The 16,995-nt window shown below is 38.6% G+C and overlaps 2 protein-coding genes across 5 annotated transcripts; both read left to right on the top strand.

The window, feature by feature from the left end:
* The first annotated feature begins 814 nt into the window (after positions 1-814).
* Positions 815-5,971, top strand: si:dkey-183i3.6 (LAT2 domain-containing protein). 2 transcript variants are annotated; one of them, XM_042092698.1, is made up of 12 exons: positions 823-935; positions 1,598-1,703; positions 1,830-1,881; positions 2,071-2,114; positions 2,600-2,642; positions 2,785-2,816; positions 2,991-3,020; positions 3,389-3,413; positions 3,654-3,697; positions 4,876-4,929; positions 5,479-5,532; positions 5,653-5,971. In XM_042092698.1, the coding sequence occupies exons 2-12, from the start codon at positions 1,601-1,603 to the stop codon at positions 5,694-5,696; spliced, it is 525 nt and encodes a 174-aa protein (XP_041948632.1). In that variant the 5' UTR covers positions 823-935; positions 1,598-1,600; the 3' UTR covers positions 5,697-5,971. The 2 variants fall into 2 exon arrangements, with proteins under 2 accessions (XP_041948633.1, XP_041948632.1); XM_042092699.1 differs by lacking the exons at positions 1,830-1,881; positions 2,071-2,114 and having other exon boundaries at positions 815-935.
* Positions 5,972-7,303: 1,332 nt separating this feature from the next.
* zgc:171740 (uncharacterized protein LOC795694 homolog) lies at positions 7,304-16,670 on the top strand. 3 transcript variants are annotated; one of them, XM_042093691.1, is made up of 6 exons: positions 7,304-7,455; positions 9,263-9,441; positions 11,167-11,739; positions 12,025-12,247; positions 13,059-13,088; positions 13,750-16,670. In XM_042093691.1, exons 2-6 carry the CDS (start codon positions 9,271-9,273, stop codon positions 13,932-13,934), a joined length of 1,182 nt encoding a protein of 393 aa, XP_041949625.1. In that variant the 5' UTR covers positions 7,304-7,455; positions 9,263-9,270; the 3' UTR covers positions 13,935-16,670. The 3 variants fall into 3 exon arrangements, with proteins under 3 accessions (XP_041949625.1, XP_041949626.1, XP_041949628.1); XM_042093692.1 differs by having other exon boundaries at positions 13,753-16,670; XM_042093694.1 differs by having other exon boundaries at positions 12,037-12,247.
* Positions 16,671-16,995: the final 325 nt, after the last annotated feature.

The raw sequence follows: 16,995 nt of genomic DNA on the forward strand, positions 1-16,995 counted from the left end.
CTTTCAGGTCTTCATTTTCTGCTCTCTTCCTGAGTCCCAGGTCAGGGTTTCACATCACAGGGTTTCAAAACTGATTATTACAGCTATTACAAGGGCACAAGAGATGATCAGCACACCAAGTATTTAAGATGGTGACTCCATAATATTTGTTAAGTCTGAGGATGAGCCATAGGGGCTCGAAACGTCACTGCAAAATACAAAAACAACTTTAATAGGAGCTCCTTGATGTGTGGATCATCGCTGATCTCTGGTATCCTATATCCTTTTAGATCCTGCACCCATCCAAATGGGATGTGCATGGCCTCACACTGCTCTGCTGTTACAAGCAGGGTAAAATAAGAGGTGGGTAAACTATGAATTCTGTGATCACGGTAAGGTGGACATGAACATGTTTGATGATGGTGGAGGTTATTGTCCGATGTTTATAACAATACCAGTGGTATTAAATGGTTCCTAGAGTGTTGTAATACACTGTGATTTCTGCATGTTAAAATGCATTTAGCCTCCACTACAGCCCTGACTACAAGGGTAACATTAGCTCCATGGATTCAGCTCAATGTCTTTTAATCAGACAGAAAACTCAATGTCTACAAGTAAGCAGAAAGTTCCAATGTCTGTGCTGATGCACAACAAAGACACTATTTAGGCTTCAAAGTTAAACATAGCTTTAAGTTATTATGCTCTGGGCTGTTGGCTATAGAAACATCCTCTATGTCACTTCCTGCAACCTTGCAAGATGTAGAGCTTAGGTGGTCTACTTTCTGTTGTCCAGCACAGTGATGCACGGATGTGGTTTAGTAGTCAGTTTGAAACAGGAAAAAGTCATGCTTGCGTTTCTCTTCTATGTACTGTGAGTCAGTCACTCATTTAGTCAGTCAGTGGAAGAGACTTCTTGCTAAATGGAGTAAACTAAAAGTGCCCACTTTTAACTTAAGGTAATTTGAAATATCTGATTTTTTTTCACATTGTCATTGCTGTTGCAGTAAACGGAGAAACATGTAATAATGCTCTTCATTGTTTGAGGCTCTTTCTGCAAAGGCAGTACTTAAGGAAGATAGCTTTTAGAAGTAATATTTGTGTAATTAAATACTTGTCTGTAGAGTCCTGGATAAAAAATATAAAAATATTATCTAACTTTTTGGCCTTCTGTGTCTGAAATAATAGTCATATGAAATAATAGAGCGTTAAGACTTCAGAATGATAGAATGAATATTTTTTCTTCAAGATTATGTGCAACTGGACTAAATTTCAGTATGCGTTCTGTATATCTCATGTGCTATATAGCATGAGAAAATGGACAAAAACCCTGACTAACCATGTTATCATTTTATAATGTATAATGTCATAAAATGTTAATGACACATAGAAGATGCATTTAGATATGCTGTATCTTTATAACAATACAATATGTGCCGAGGACTTGCCACCTGTCTCAATGAAATCATAAACAGATTTAGGTCTTGTTCTGTGTGGTGGCCTGACCACAACAATTCAGCATTCAACTACATTTAATAGGTCAATAGGATCAGCATTGGTTCAGCTGTGGATGGTCTTAATCCAACTATGGATGCATGGTAATGATTTTGTGTCCTTCCAGAACATGCTTCCCACTCCAGGCCAGCAAGGGTTGGCCCTGGCTGTGGTGTCCCTCGCATCTCTGGGGGTGGTATATGTGATTTGTTTTTGGTGCCGAAGGAAAAGGAGTGAGTTTCTAAAATGCTACAGTTATTTAAATACCTCTACTATCCTTCCATTATCTTCCATGATCTTACAAGCTTCATTCGAGACATTTCGCTAAAGTCGGAGGTACATGTTTATGTATTTTACAGAGATAAAACAAGAAGAGAATCAACTATATGATCCGAGAGAACCACCAGTGATGTGAGTTCCGCAAAAAGATCTAGCAATGGTCTGTTATTGGCTGTCCATATCTCATACCATAAAGACCTCTTGGCTGTAATGTAAATCTGCCTTCAGACCAGAATATTGAATGAAGATACCTGTATTGTCTTGTGTATATATTTTTAATATTATGTAGTGTCTACAAATCTAAATTCTTCTCTTCCATAGTCAACGCGAGGGAAGCAGGTTTGCTGTAACTCGGTCCAAAACAGGTGAGATTGTGGCCAATATTCGCATAAGAGAGGACCTTGAGCAGCAAACCTCATTATTAGTGCAAGGCCTCTCATTACCTCTCACGCCATATTAGGTGATGATTGCTGATTACCTTGTGGGGTGCCACACCATGCGAAAAGGAAAGGACGATATCTGAAGACAAGTGCCAAATGCACATTAATGACCAGAAGCTTGGGGTCACTTAGGAATTTTCATGCTTTTGGAAGAAAACTTGAGCAATTATTGATGAAAGCAATAATTGGATGCAATTATTATTTCCAATGGAAGGATGCAATTATTATTTCCGTTGAATCAATCAGTTCAGTTTCAAACCAATGTCTCCTATTCGTTATATTTCTGACTATTTTGGTGAAAAACAAGGACATGTACCTCAGACTTTTGGACAGTAAACAGCAGGTGGCTACTGAAATGGTCTTGATTGAGTGCTATCTATACAGGACTTTCATAATTCCTTTTTTTTCAGTTACGAAACACAATCAGATTTCCAGGAGGCCTCCACCAGAGGAGTATGTTACCAGAATATCTCTCTATTAATCATGTTTAACTTCAGGTTACACTCATTTATATGGTTTTGGTTTTCAAAAGAATTAAAAAAAAAAAAAAATGTTAAATAAAAAGATTGTTTATTTCAATTTATTTATCTATCAGGCCCATAGACGTTGCCGTCACTACACCAGAAGGTATGCTTCAGCCTTTGGCTTTGTTTGTATTGGCGGGAGAGTGGGAAATTATACTAAAATTTTCATTAAAGCATCAGCCTACGGAAAATATTTTGTTATTAGGGAATATATTGGGAATTAATCATTGATGACTGTATGTATTTGTAAATAAAATACTAAAATGTTTTCCAACAGGGCAAGCTAGCTACCAAAATATTGAAGAATGTGAGTTTTGCTTTTCATTTTCTTTTTTTTAATTTCAGTGTATTTTCTTTCAGTGTTCTGATCTAGATTTTTGTTTTGCATTCCCTCGGAATAACTTTTGCATTCCCTCACAATATATTTTCAAAAGGATACGAAACGGAAGGAAACGGAAAAGTATTTCAAGGGAATGTAAAAATATTGTTAGGAAACTAACTTAAAAATGTTTTCACCTCAAAAAGAATTCTCACCATGTTCCTCTGGGTGCTCTGTATGACATCATTTAAACATTTTCAATATGACAAATGATATATCTTACATTTCACACCCAACTGTACAGCTAACAGTTACCTAATCACAACATTATTGTGTGTCCCCTCATCAACTTTTAGTTGGTACTTGTGAGCCCACCTATGTGTAAGTAAAACCTCTTACAACATACATTGCCATTTTATGAATAATGTTACCTGTGTTTGCCTGGTGATGCCATTAGACTAACCTTATTTCAACTCCCCTATATGGAATATATATCATATTACAGTAAACATATAGATAGACATACATCTTCCTATTTACCATTTCCTATTTACCAGTTTCACTTCTATGCTCAAATTATTATAGAAGTTGTTATGACGAGCTAAAATATTTCTTCCACAGAGATCCCATTCCAACTAATTTATACGGAAATGACCCTGAGGAAGGTAAGTGTTAAGGATATACATCTTACAAGTCATTTCACACCAAAAGAAACAAAGACTCTTAATTCACCTATATGAGTTCCACACTTATTTTATGCACTTTCATACAACCATGTGGAATCATGGATTCTTTCAGTTAAAGCAACACAATGTGGTTCTTCTACCTTTAAATAATGACTCCAAACACATTTTGATGCTACCGTAGTCTAAAATTGCCGATGCATGCCCGGAATGTCTGGTTTTGCACTAATGTTGTTTGTATAACGTAACGAATATAACGCTTGTGGTTTTTGACAAATTGGGTACTCCCTTTGTGCTAAATGGGTTCCAGTATGTCACAAAAATTCACGGAAAAGGGGTATAGGCTACATTACGTGAAATTCACAAAGTTTGTATTTTACTGTTGAAAAACAAAGACTGGCTTGTCTTCTATTTTACATGCCTGTGATCCTCTAGATTAATATGGCATTACTCAAAATATAAAATATCTGTGCTAATGGGTCTTTTTGAATAATGAAGACTCTTAATCAAGTGATCAGAAAAGCCAGTGTAAAATGGATGTTGTAGACTGATGTGCATTTCTGTCAGTGATTATGATTCTTCGATGTTATTTACAATTCATTCTGGTATTGCACACGTGTAAGCTTGTGATTCTAACTGACCAATTGCACATGGATTTAGTAACTAGGTTCATGATGGGGAACGAAGGGGAACAGAGACTTGTTGTGTCCATATTCACAACACGACAGTGTGCTGTCAGAGTCGGCATCGACATCTGCTTTGTTTAGACATTTTAACATGCTCTTCAGATGTGACCTTCATAGGTCTTATTGACACTTCTCAAAGTATCACCATACCAAATTAGAATGTACGTGGTACGTAAAACACCACACACTTATGTTCCATACCTCTTACATATGGGAATGCATGAACATGGCAACCCACCAATACTCGACCTGTGTTATGATTATTGTGCCAATAAAAATATTGCAGGCCTGGAAATATGCACACATATACACCCACCCACTTAAACGCCCACTGCAGAAGAATGGAAAAAACAAACTAGTCTTTCTAACTCTAACCAGTGGAAGTGGTGGGCTCAGAGCTCACAAACATGTTTTGGAAAAATTATTTATGGTGCAATAACTTTCCTGTTTAACAAAAGTGTATTTCTCTACCAGATCAGTGCTCATACGAAAATGTCTTTCCTACATCTTCGATCAAACATCAATCTGGTAGGTGACCTTACATTTCTTACAATTGCGTCATCATTTTCTATAGAAAATATTTAGCTCTTTTATTCATCTCTAAGGCTTCACGATGCAATATGAATAAAGATGCAATTATGTCCACACACACACACACACACACACAAATACACAGGTTTTCTACTAAAAAAAGCTTTTTCTTCTGTGACTCTTGAATAAACTTGATTCAAGTTTAATCCATTTTTAGATTGCACACATACTACATTTCTATTAACCACTAAAGCATAGTATAATGTTTTTGGGGTGGTTGAAAAGATTATGTCATCCAAAGAATAGTGTAATACAATTTTTGAGGCCAATTCAGGTCTTTTTTCCCCAAACATATATATTGAATCATTATTTTTATTTTATTTTATCCCTTAGAATCTCTATGTTTTTACAATACAGACAGTGTAATTTTGTCTGATACATTCACATGTCTTTGTTACTATTGTGTACAGTTCCTGTTACTTGTTTTGTAGCCTAACAAATTGTATTTAAAAACGTTCAAGATAAGGGTATTTAAAATTCTTACAGATGGATCAGATTATGAAAATGCCGATTTCCTGGTGCACAATGAGATAACTGAGGGTTAGTTCTTGCATCTGTTGTTTCCTCAAACATGTTTCCTCAACATGGTTTCCATAATTATAATAATGTATTACTTTTGGAACAAGATGATATGCTATTCTGACATAAACTGTTTTTCAGATGAACTAGATGAACCAGATTATGTCAACCAAGGAAAGACCTGACCTTGCACTTCACTAAATGTAAATTATTTCTACACTGTGAAACATTTGACCTTTCAAAGTGGAGGCAACACCAGTGGTGGTTCTAGTCAAGGCTTTTATGTCAAAGTACTGACACACATCTCACCAACAGAAGAGAACCATGTTACTTTCAACTCCTCTGACTCTCTTTAATAAAATGTATATTATTATTGTTTCATTTTAAGTCAGTTGTTATTGTGTCATTTTAACATGTTTAACTGTAACCATATGTTTTAATTAAAGAATTGTTCGCACATTCTTTGTTGCCATTTCAATGGAAACAGCCTTTTCAACACTTTCTGCATTTAAAAAAAAAACTCATCAGTCATCATTGCATGAGCCTCCTGTCACAAACATAACTGAGACAATTGTCGCTGTATAGGGCTCTATAATCGTGTGTGTGGCTCTGCTCATTCCACATTTAACTTTTGATTAACCTGTGTTGCTGTTATGTTGCTGATTGGATCAAATAGATAGATAGATAGATAGATAGATAGATAGATAGATAGGCCTACTATATTATTTATACCAAGGGGAAATTCAAGATACGGCCACAGTAACAAAGTATAATGACCGAAGAATTGGTTGGCATTTGTTGGCAGAGAATCCATCATGAGTGTGTGTGTGTGTGTTGGGGGGGGGGGGGCATTCTGGGATCCCAGGTATCACTGTTGAGCCTTCTGGAGTTGTTGTGGGCCTAATTCAATGAAACACTGATGAAGGACATCCTTGCTTGATATCCCCAGTAAAATGTTCTCGAAGGCTGTTCTGTCGGTGATGTTTTTATCCCACAAAGATTGATTTGTTAGAGATTTTGTTTTTGATGGTAAATCCCCTATCTATAATACTAGGAATTCCTTATCAAAAATGTTGATATCATGAAAGCTAAAATCAAATAAAACAAAGATAGAGGCAGAGACGGCCTATCAAATTTACACAATCCAGGTATAATATTCCCTTAGATTTTGCATCATTGACTTGGACAAAATATGGCACTCACAACCAATTTTACAAATAGGGTGCACATTATGTCTGACGAGCCAGACCCACATTACATTTTCTGCCGCTAGGGTGCGTCTAGATTTCTAGGCCACAAATTGTGGGTTTTTGCGTGTCAACTAAGCTACACATCACTGCAATGTTGCTGATGTAAATGCCTTTTCAGTGTAGACCTGAAGAAACACACGGACATTTGAACATTAAATGAATGCTTAAACTCATAAATTAATATTAAACTCCTCACCCCAAATCAAGAGAGAAGGATTCCTTCCTCATGAGGATAAAAGCCAAGGAATGTAATGTCGCTCCCTCTGTCACTGGATATATTGAACCAGATTAATGATCAATTGGCTACTCTTTCACTTATTTAGCCTCCTGGCAGTAAAAACTTAAACAGAAATCGGATGACTACAGATACTGAATGCGTAACCAACACTTTTAATAGGCCTCATATTCCACCAGTTTATTCCACTGATACCCAAATCCTCACATCATCTTCCCGCCAGACTAGACTCAAAGAGCCGCTTGCCTGTGCACTGCATCATTTCCTTTTCAAACCATTACGTCACATCTCCCCACCTTCAGCAAGGGATGCTGCTTGCGGTATGTGGTCGGACAATGAGCCCACTAAGGATAAATGAGCGTTAGGCTTCACTTGAAAGATCGTTTATTGCTATTTTACACTGAAAAGTCCTACAAAGGAGATGGCAATTTCAAGAAAGATTTGCTCCGGGTCATCTAGGTAAGGTCGTTTCGCATTTCGAAAAGAAATATTCTACACGGACAGTGTAGCATGCAGTATTAGGCTACAACCTTTTCTGCGAGTGACTATGGTGTCTTCGGTTCTGGTGGCCACAGACTTGTAGAAGAACTGCATCTACAAGCTTGTGCACAAGACAACCGCGTTAATAAAACATGTCAGCGTAAACGCTTGCATTTGTCACTTAACGTGTAGTCTACTTACTGATGGGCAATTGTATTGATGTCGCTATGCCACTCAGTTGCCTAGACAGAATCCAGTTGCCTGCAATTAGCACAATGGTAATTGATATTGTTATATGGAATATCTGTATGGAGTGTGGAATATCTTATGTATGTAATAGCTTATTTGATTTTGGTGTGTGCGCGCGCGCACGTGTGTGTGTGTGTGTGGTGGGAGTGGTGCGGATGTGTGCGTGTGCATGTTTGTTTCAAGCAGTTAAAAAACTACACTCCTTTGCAGTGCCATCATAACCTTTCTTGGGGATAAACATGACAATAAATGGCATTCAGTCTCATCCACATTTTGGTGTCCTTTTGTACCCCACAACTCTAACAATGCCTGAATGCAGTAAAGTTTATTTCACATTTAGAAAATACTTTAATATTGGAATACGTTTGGAAATATATATATATATATATATATATATATATATATATATATATATATATATATATATATATATATATGTATACAGTATCACTACATTCAACTCATATTTATGTTAAGAACTATAGCAGAGGTTTGCCAGGACTCAGAAAAAGTGGCACGGCACAATGAATATCTATCCAACGAGGAAACCACCAAATTAAGATGTTCATATATATATTTATTTGATGCAACAGAAGGCTATAGTGTCTTTAAGGAAACATGGAAAGGTAGCACTATCCATGGTAATCAGCCAAGTCAGTAACATGACCACACCTTAACAGAACTTGATCTCCTTTGTACTTTCATATATACATTCCTGTATGCGGATTTGTTGAGAGCAACATCCAATGAAGTTGCTAATGACAGCTGTTAACTGGTTTATTTAAAGAAGACTGTCATTAGACTGCTCATAATTTTGCAGCCAAAAGAAAAGTGACCAAGAGAGTGTTCTATTCGTTCCAGTTTGCCAATTGTCCCATGTCTCTGTCTAGTAGGGGTGTAACAGTACACAAAAAACACGATTTGGTAGGTACCTCGGGTCACGGTTCGGTTATTTTTTTGCAACAGTAAGTCTGTAAGTACTGCTAACCTATCATCCACTAACAATATTGCTGATTCTCGGCACATTTTAGCAGGAATAGTATTTTCAAAAGGTGTCCGATGTTTTTTGACATTAATTAACTAAACTGATGTCCGCCACTTAATATGTTTTTATAAAACTTGAATTTTAAACATGACCCGCATGCAAAAAAGCCTGCTGTTGATTACTGTTTAAGACTGCATTCAATACGTACAGTACACATTTATATTGAACGTCCTGTACCTAAATGGTTCGGCATGAATATGCATACCTTTACACTCCTAACTGTCTAGTGATAAACATCATATGTACAAATATACAAAATAATAAAAGAAGCATGGTCTGGGAAGATGGTAAATGTTTTGGTTGAAAATGTGAAATGAATCCCACCATGCAATATTTAATTATATTACTACATACTCAGAAGTTAATTCAGACAGTGAAAATGTATCAGTTGCTTCATTTACAACATGTTCATGATCAGTCACTGGATTTAATGATATGTGTGTGTGTGTTGTGTGTGTGTTGCGATGTTGTGTGCTGTTGTTTCCTATACAGGCAGGAGCATGAGGCCTTTCTGTTGTAGCTGGCTCTGTACTGGAATCACCGCCACAGTGGAAGAAAACGGCAGCTCATGGCGCCAGGCCTTTACAAACTCGGGCTTCAGCCCAACCCCAGAGTTTCCCGAACACTTGTGCAAGGCCTGCGGGGGCCATTTTGACACCATCGCAAGACAGGTAAGGTTGATGCTACCTTCTTGTATATCTACGTATTAGAATGTGAATTTTTATAAAATGGGGCTGTAGTTTGGAGAAGTATGGTGAAGTTCTACATTAAAATTTTCAACCAAACGCCCTTAGCTGTTTAGAGTCATGTACTGATTCATTGTTGTCTAATAAAACATACTGTGTCACTTAAACACAGCGCTATATGCTTTGGTCTCACAATGGGGTAAATGTCACACTATCTGTCAGATGTCACAACAGATGTCTTTTCGGTTTGACCCAGTTCATCAGACTTATACTACAACGTGTGTCAGGCAGGAAGCCGTGGTTTCTCTTGTGAACTCTGCAGGGGTACATGCCCTCTTGAGGGAAGGCTGGGGGTTTTCTTTGGGCAGGTTGCATTTTCTCTAAAAAAAAAAAAAAGGCTACTGTATGAGCCACCGAAAAAGTGAAATGCACAGCAAAAATGAAACTAATACATTGTTTCATGTTTCATTGTCCAGTAAATGTTCTTATTGGTCTATGACTTGAGGGGATGTGCACGAAGTGAAAAAGAAAGAACTGCTGACTGTTCTGCTTTGCATTGCACTGATCTCAGATACAATCTCATTCTTTTTCATGAAATGTATGGTACTCTAATGGAATTAAAGGAAAACATATGAGAAAGATAACGAGTAAAGGACCTAGACTAGTACTGGCAAAAAACGGCAAGTAAATTAGTGAAATGTGCGCACAAGAAACAAAGAGCGAAACCTGACTAGCCAGCAACAATAACATGAATGTTGTCGGTTCAATTCCCGGCTTCCACCGTTGTGCCCTTGAGCAAGGCACTTAACCCCAAGTTGCTCTGGGGACAATGTGATCCCTTGTAATATAGCTGACATATGTAAGTCACTTTGGTCAAAAAGTGTCTGCTAAATGTAATGTAATGTAATGTAATTTAATACAATCTCATTCTTTTTCATGAAATGTATGGTACTCTAATGGAATTAAAGGAAAACATATTAGAAAGATAACGAGTAAAGGACCTAGACTAGTACTGGCAAAAAACGGCAAGTAAATTAGTGAAATGTGCGCACAAGAAACAAAGAGCGAAACCTGACTAGCCAGCAACAATAACATGAATGTTGTCGGTTCAATTCCCGGCTTCCACCGTTGTGCCCTTGAGCAAGGCACTTAACCCCAAGTTGCTCTGGGGACAATGTGATCCCTTGTAATATAGCTGACATATGTAAGTCACTTTGGTCAAAAAGTGTCTGCTAAATGTAATGTAATGTAATGTAATGTAATGTAATACAATCTCATTCTTTTTCATGAAATGTATGGTACTCTAATGGAATTAAAGGAAAACATATTAGAAAGATAACGAGTAAAGGACCTAGACTAGTACTGGCAAAAAACGGCAAGTAAATTAGTGAAATGTGCGCACAAGAAACAAAGAGCGAAACCTGACTAGCCAGCAACAATAACATGAATGTGCTGATTTCAATTTGTTACATGTAAACAGGGGCAAAGTGTGTTGGGGGAAAGGTAGGACACTTCCAAGGGCCCCGCACTGACCGGCGGCCCTCATTTAGCATAATGACCAACATTATTATTATCAGGACCGAGGGGCAATATTATATTCTTTCATAAGGCCCAACATTTCTCACAGTGTCCCTGCATATAGGCAGTCTCTCAGTCACTGAAACTCTGTCTCTGCTCTGCCGTCTTGTCTCGTCCCTTCCTGTCCTGCAGCACGTATGCGCCGACTGCAAGAAGAACTTCTGCGGCCGCTGCTCGGTGCAGCTGGAGCCTCGGCGGCGCATGATGTGCCTGACGTGCCGGCGCTTTCAGGGCACGCTGTTTGAGCGTGCGCAGCTCATGCGGCTAAAGGTGCGCGAGCTGCGCGACTACCTCCACCTGCACGAGGTGCCCACCCAGATGTGCCGCGAGAAGGAGGAGCTGGTGGAGCTGGTGCTGAGCCAGCAGACGCCGCCACCCAGCAGCAGCAGCAGCAGCAGCAGTGACATGGCCGCCGCCGCGCAGCTGCCGCCCGCGCCGCGCCAGCACGCAGCAGAGGGGCCGCCAACGCTGCACGATCAGCTGGTGGAGCTGGAATCGGAGCAGCTCACAGAGGAGGATGAGGAAGATGAGGGGGAGGAAGAGGAGGAGGAAGAGGATGAAGAAGAAGAGGAGGAGGGGGAGGAAGAGGGTGGGGAGGAAGAGGACGAAGCAGTGGAAGTGGGGCAGGAGGAGGAGGAGGAAGAAGGCGACGAAGAGGAGGCTGAGGACGAGGGGGAGGAAGAAGAAGAGGAAGATGACGAAGAGGTCAATTCAATGGATTTGTAATACGCAGACTCTAGAAGGGAATTCTGTTAGCCATTTCTTTTGAAATGTTTTATTTATACCATGTACCTGCTTTGCATTTTTTCGAGGCAATGTTACCTGCCGCACCTTTAAAGTTTCATCAGCTTGACAGAAGTAATTAACATAAATTAGCATGAATTATTATTAATTATTACAAACTTTCCATTATTGATAACATTAATTTATGAATCCTCACAGTCATCGGTATGAGGTTAGAAGTGTTCAGAGTGGTGTGCTTGACCCCAGGGTGTCCTTCAGTCCTCAGAGGGCGAGGAAGCGCTGGCTCCAGGGCACCGGACCTCCCTGTCCGACCTCAGCTGCGTAGAGGACATTGACGGCCTAAGCGTGAAGCAGCTGAAGGAGATTCTGTCCCATAACCTGGTCAACTACCAAGACTGCTGCGAGAAGTGGGAGCTCAGCGAACGGGTCACTCGTCTCTATAACGACCAGAAAGACCTGCAGAATCTGGGTGAGTTCATAACATTTTACTAAGCATCATAACATAAGCATATGTCTCAAGCCGCTTTACACAGCCTATCTTAAACTTGATCCGTGATACCCTTAGAGAAAGCACCAAGACAAGTTAACTGTGGTCTTGGCGCAAAGCTGAACCGTTTTGGATGATAAAATACAGTATATTCACGCGTGCACCTGCTTGAATTCAATTAGTGATTTTTGCATACTGTGAAACTGCGGGTGAGTAACCTGTGAAAAAGAGGTAGCAGAGGTGACTCTCTTAGTGCTTGTTGAGTTCCTGAGGCACCACTCCTGGCTCTTGTTGAGCACTTCATCTGTTTAAAACCCCTCTTTAATACCACTTCACTGGTGTAGAACATTTTGTTGTTGGAAAATAGAATTAGCACAAATGAGAGTGTTCAGCATTTGACCTGCCATTTGTCTATACTGGGCTTGTGAACAGTAAACAAAATAATTGCATGGCATAAGCTTTCTCACTAGTGCTACTAATTGAATTCATTAACTTCTTTTGCTGCGATAGCTGTTTGATCTCTCAAATTATACAGTATTAAACCACAATGTGTTAATATGTTCAGTCTCCACAGTATAAATTTAAGTAATATTGTCTACATTTAAATTTGAATTTAAATATAACCTGAGCATTCATAGGTTCTGTTTTGTCTATTTTAATTGTTAGTTGGATGAATTGGATGATTATCTCAGTCAATTCAGTGTTCTGTTGAACACTGGAGTCAGTTCAGTGTTGAATCATCTTGTTCTTTTTCATGTATTTTACTGAATTCCATCTGTATTTCTTTCTCCAGTAACAAATGCTAAACTGGAAGCTGAAGCGGGTATGTAGTATTGGCATTTACATAATCAGTGATCAAAATGACCATCCTACCATATTCACAGATGCTTTTCATTGTGAACATCCTAAATTGTCATCTAAGAAGTAAGTCCTCTAAGAAATTACATCAAATATCTGAGTCATCTAAGAAATTACAAATCAAATCATCTCCAAAATGACAAATACTTGCCAAAACGGATAGAGAAACAGTATGAATGATTGGAACTGCTATGTCACAGTGTAGGAAACTGAAGTCCTCTCTTTAGGTCTACTTTAATCTATAGCTGCTTTCAGTCCTCCGCAGTATATGCAGAGCTTTGTCAAACAGGGGTCCGACCCTTCAGGTGATTCAAATAGGTGATGCTAACATTATGCAGTCATATGTGTGAAAGACACCGACGCACATTAACAGAATCTCCGTGTGGTTGAACAGGTTGAACACGCACATGATCAGACACAAGCTCATTTACATAATGTCCGTTGGAAATACTAGGAGGGGAGTAGTGTAACAGAGTTCAGAGTTCGGTTATGCTGTTCAGATATTCGACCCAATCGCTTGACAGCCGCAGAACATGCAGACTTACATGTAGGTCTGAAAGCAGCTATTATTACAATTCTTGTAATAATACAATTATTACAATAACTGTGACCACCTCCTGTCTCAGCAGAGCCAGCCAGTTCTAAAGGAGATGAGGAGAATCTGTGCCGGATCTGCATGGACTCGCCCATCGACTGCGTCTTGCTGGAGTGCGGCCACATGGTGACCTGCAGCAAGTGTGGCAAGCGCATGAGCGAGTGCCCCATCTGCAGGCAGTACGTGGTGCGGGCCGTGCACGTCTTCAGGTCGTAACGTGGCATGCAGGGCGGGACGGGAGGAAGTTCAGCAGCCCACTGGAGGCTACTGTAGGTCTTTAGCGTGCATCGTTTCTGTTTCTCATTTACACACACTTACCCAACACATACACAGAATTCAATAACAAGCAATCTCTTTACCTCTCTCTCTTTCTCTTCTCATCTGTCTCTCTTTCTTTTACTATTTCTCTCTGAGTCACTCTTTTTCTGTCTTTCTCCCTCTGTTATGTTTTGACTTTCTATCTTAAATGCTGCAACATTCACAGACTTTCTGGCATTCCAGAGACAGGACATTACCTTTGTGAGGTTTCTGACACACTCATGCTCACTAACGTGTTGAAATCACATAAACATGTCTTATTTTGGAAACATGTAGTGAGATATCATGGTGCACTTAAGACGTTCCCTCAGTGGAATTTAGATTCAGGGTCCTGGACGAGCTTCTCAGACTTTCTAGTTGAACCACTTTCTCAAAAAGGGTCTCCTAAGGTGGGGTTTGTTTAATGTGTCACTGAGGCCAGCAGAAGTGAAGTTTACCCAGAATCCTATGTGGTAGCCAGTCTTGTTCAGATACCGGGACTGTGTAAAAATGGTCAAAGTGCATCTGCAATACAGATGGGGTATATGGAGACAATGAAGCAGATGCCAATCATTCTGCAAGCAGGGTTTATCTGCAGGCTACTGTGCACTTCTGAAGCAGATCTAAGTAGCATTAGATATATCTCTCCCTGTCTGTATTTCAGTCTGTCAGAAGAGGACAATCTCTCTGTAATGTGATGTGTGGCGAAGAGAAGACGGCTTAGCAAAGCAGTTATAGTTATGTCACTTACCCTCATAGAGTGCAATCATTTGTCTGAGATGGAACTTTATCTCAGAAGCAGAGCTGGACCGCTTTGTACCAGTGTGCTGGACATTGGGTAATTTTGGAACATGCCGTTTTAGGCCCTAGTAATCCAAAACAGATTTTCCACTTCATGGTGCCTCTGCCATATTCTTTCATGACCAAAAGCAAGCACTTAATAGAAGAATTCAGAGATGTTAAGAACATATTAAGTACCTTATCTGCCCATTGAGGATTTAATTACAAATGGCACATTGTAGATGGTCTTTTGTGATAGTATGAACACAATAAATCACATTTTTTTTTGTCTAGTGTGTTTTATAGATGATGAATGTATGATACAATGTTTACCCGAATGGAGATGCACTTACTGGAATGCACCGAGGCAAAAAACATGGCTCCTGTCCAAGTCTGCTTGAGGTGAATGTAACTTATAGGTCAAGGTCATATACGTAATTCTTACAGTTACAGTACATCGCAAAAGAGAAACAGGCTAGTTTGTTTGTTTGTTTTGTTTTGTATGCTGTTCAGCACACATGAATGCAGAAATCTTTATTATGACAAAAAAAAAATATTTTGAGGAATGAAACTTACTATTGGATTTTGTCTTTGTGGTTCATTCCTCACATTCTTCATTCTTGTTTGGCATCATGATCGTTTGGATTAAAGTAAAGACACCCAGCGAGTGTCTGAGAAGACCTTGTTTACAGGAAGTGCTTTCCCCAAAAATGCATCAGTTTTATTTATGCTCGGAGGACAATGCTTACCAGAGAGCATCGAAGCTTTAAGCTTGAGCTTGGTCACTTTTTTTCAAAACTGGATCAAGTGTTTTGTTGGTTTGTTTGTTTATTTATTTGTTTTCAAATATTTCTTGTGGAAAACTTGTATGGATTTATCAAAGCAGTTGTCCGGGTTAGTGTTCAGTGTGGCAACCAAATCTAATCTCTTCCATTCAAGGTTACGAAGTAGTATTGCAAATGAAATCAGAAGTCGATCATACAATCTACATTCAAGGCAGAGACATTAAACGGCACAGAACGATTGAAAGCCTCATAAGTAAAATAGCTGCTGCAAATACCTGTAATGCGATTTGCCTAAAATTACTGGGATGTAATTTTGTTGTTTGTGTGCCAAATTATGTAGTTCCTCTGCCGTCTGTGCTATATGATCTCAAAAAAAAGTGAAAGCCAAGTATAAATTTTAGGTAAAATTTTGTGGATTGTCTGGAGTAACCTCAAAATATAAATACTATTCTAACCTCAAAGTACTTAAAGCTAATCCAATGTCTGTGGAGTGCAGTGACAAAAAAAACAAGAGTAAAATCTAATCAATATTAGACAAGGCAGTATGTTGTAGGATGTGTGTCCATGCTGTTATTATAAGTATATGGGGCTAAGCAGAAATGAAGATGCATGCAAGCAAATGGGAGAGTTATCATTATTCTAGATCCCTATAAAACACTTGGAATGGCTCCTTTTGGTATATCTTGTGTTTATGTTGTCTCAATTGTTATGACAGTTAAATGGTATTTAATAATAATATAATATTAATAATATAATAATAATATACCATTGTTATTAACAATGTTTAATACCCCAAATACCATTTAAACCGGGATGTGTTAGCATTCATTGCATTCATTGATTGTCAGTTGATTTGCATGTTGCAGCACTGCTTTCTTGTGGCTATAGAATTGATGGATAGTATAAGATTGAGCCTGAGCCATGGGCTTTATGCTGAGTTGATTCTGAAGTCTACAATGCAAGCTTATAGGATTTATAATTCTGACAAATTCTATATTTTTGACAAACATGATCATTATATACCGTTGTTATCTTGTCGTTTTGAATAATTTGTTTGACAGTTTTGTATGAATAAAAGTGCTGAAATGAACCACAGATTTTACTGGCGTTTTGGTTTTGACTCTGATTTTTTAAATTGTAGCTAATATATGAATTTGTGATTATCTATTGGCCACCAGTTTGGATCTATATTACCAGATGCATCATTGTTGCATCAAGATACAACATGACCTCCCTCATCGCAGAGGAGCAATGATTACATTTATTTTTCTATTTCAATAATTTTTGTGAAAGACAAAATATCTGCTGATACTATTGATGCAGTTTGAAAATTGACTGTTGTTTTTTTTACTCTGCTAATTTACTAATTGATTTTCTGTCTACAGAAATCATTGAAATTCTTTTTTGAGAATATG

The sequence above is a fragment of the Alosa sapidissima genome, chromosome 5 (genome assembly GCF_018492685.1).
Source record: "Alosa sapidissima isolate fAloSap1 chromosome 5, fAloSap1.pri, whole genome shotgun sequence".
Classification (NCBI taxonomy): domain Eukaryota; kingdom Metazoa; phylum Chordata; class Actinopteri; order Clupeiformes; family Clupeidae; genus Alosa; species Alosa sapidissima.

What these genes read in the sequence shown, in the direction of transcription:
- si:dkey-183i3.6 (XM_042092698.1), top strand. Translation starts at nt 1,601, where the DNA reads ATGCTTCCCACTCCAGGCCAGCAAGGGTTGGCCCTGGCTGTGGTGTCC. An exon ending in CCGAGAGAACCACCAGTGAT is followed by an intron (nt 1,882 to 2,070) that starts GTGAGTTCCGCA and finishes TCTCTTCCATAG; the next exon opens with TCAACGCGAGGGAAGCAGGT. An exon ending in AGGAGGCCTCCACCAGAGGA is followed by an intron (nt 2,643 to 2,784) that starts GTATGTTACCAG and finishes TTTATCTATCAG; the next exon opens with GCCCATAGACGTTGCCGTCA.
- zgc:171740 (XM_042093691.1), top strand. Translation starts at nt 9,271, where the DNA reads ATGAGGCCTTTCTGTTGTAGCTGGCTCTGTACTGGAATCACCGCCACA. An exon ending in TTGACACCATCGCAAGACAG is followed by an intron (nt 9,442 to 11,166) that starts GTAAGGTTGATG and finishes CCTGTCCTGCAG; the next exon opens with CACGTATGCGCCGACTGCAA. An exon ending in AAGAGGAAGATGACGAAGAG is followed by an intron (nt 11,740 to 12,024) that starts GTCAATTCAATG and finishes GCTTGACCCCAG; the next exon opens with GGTGTCCTTCAGTCCTCAGA.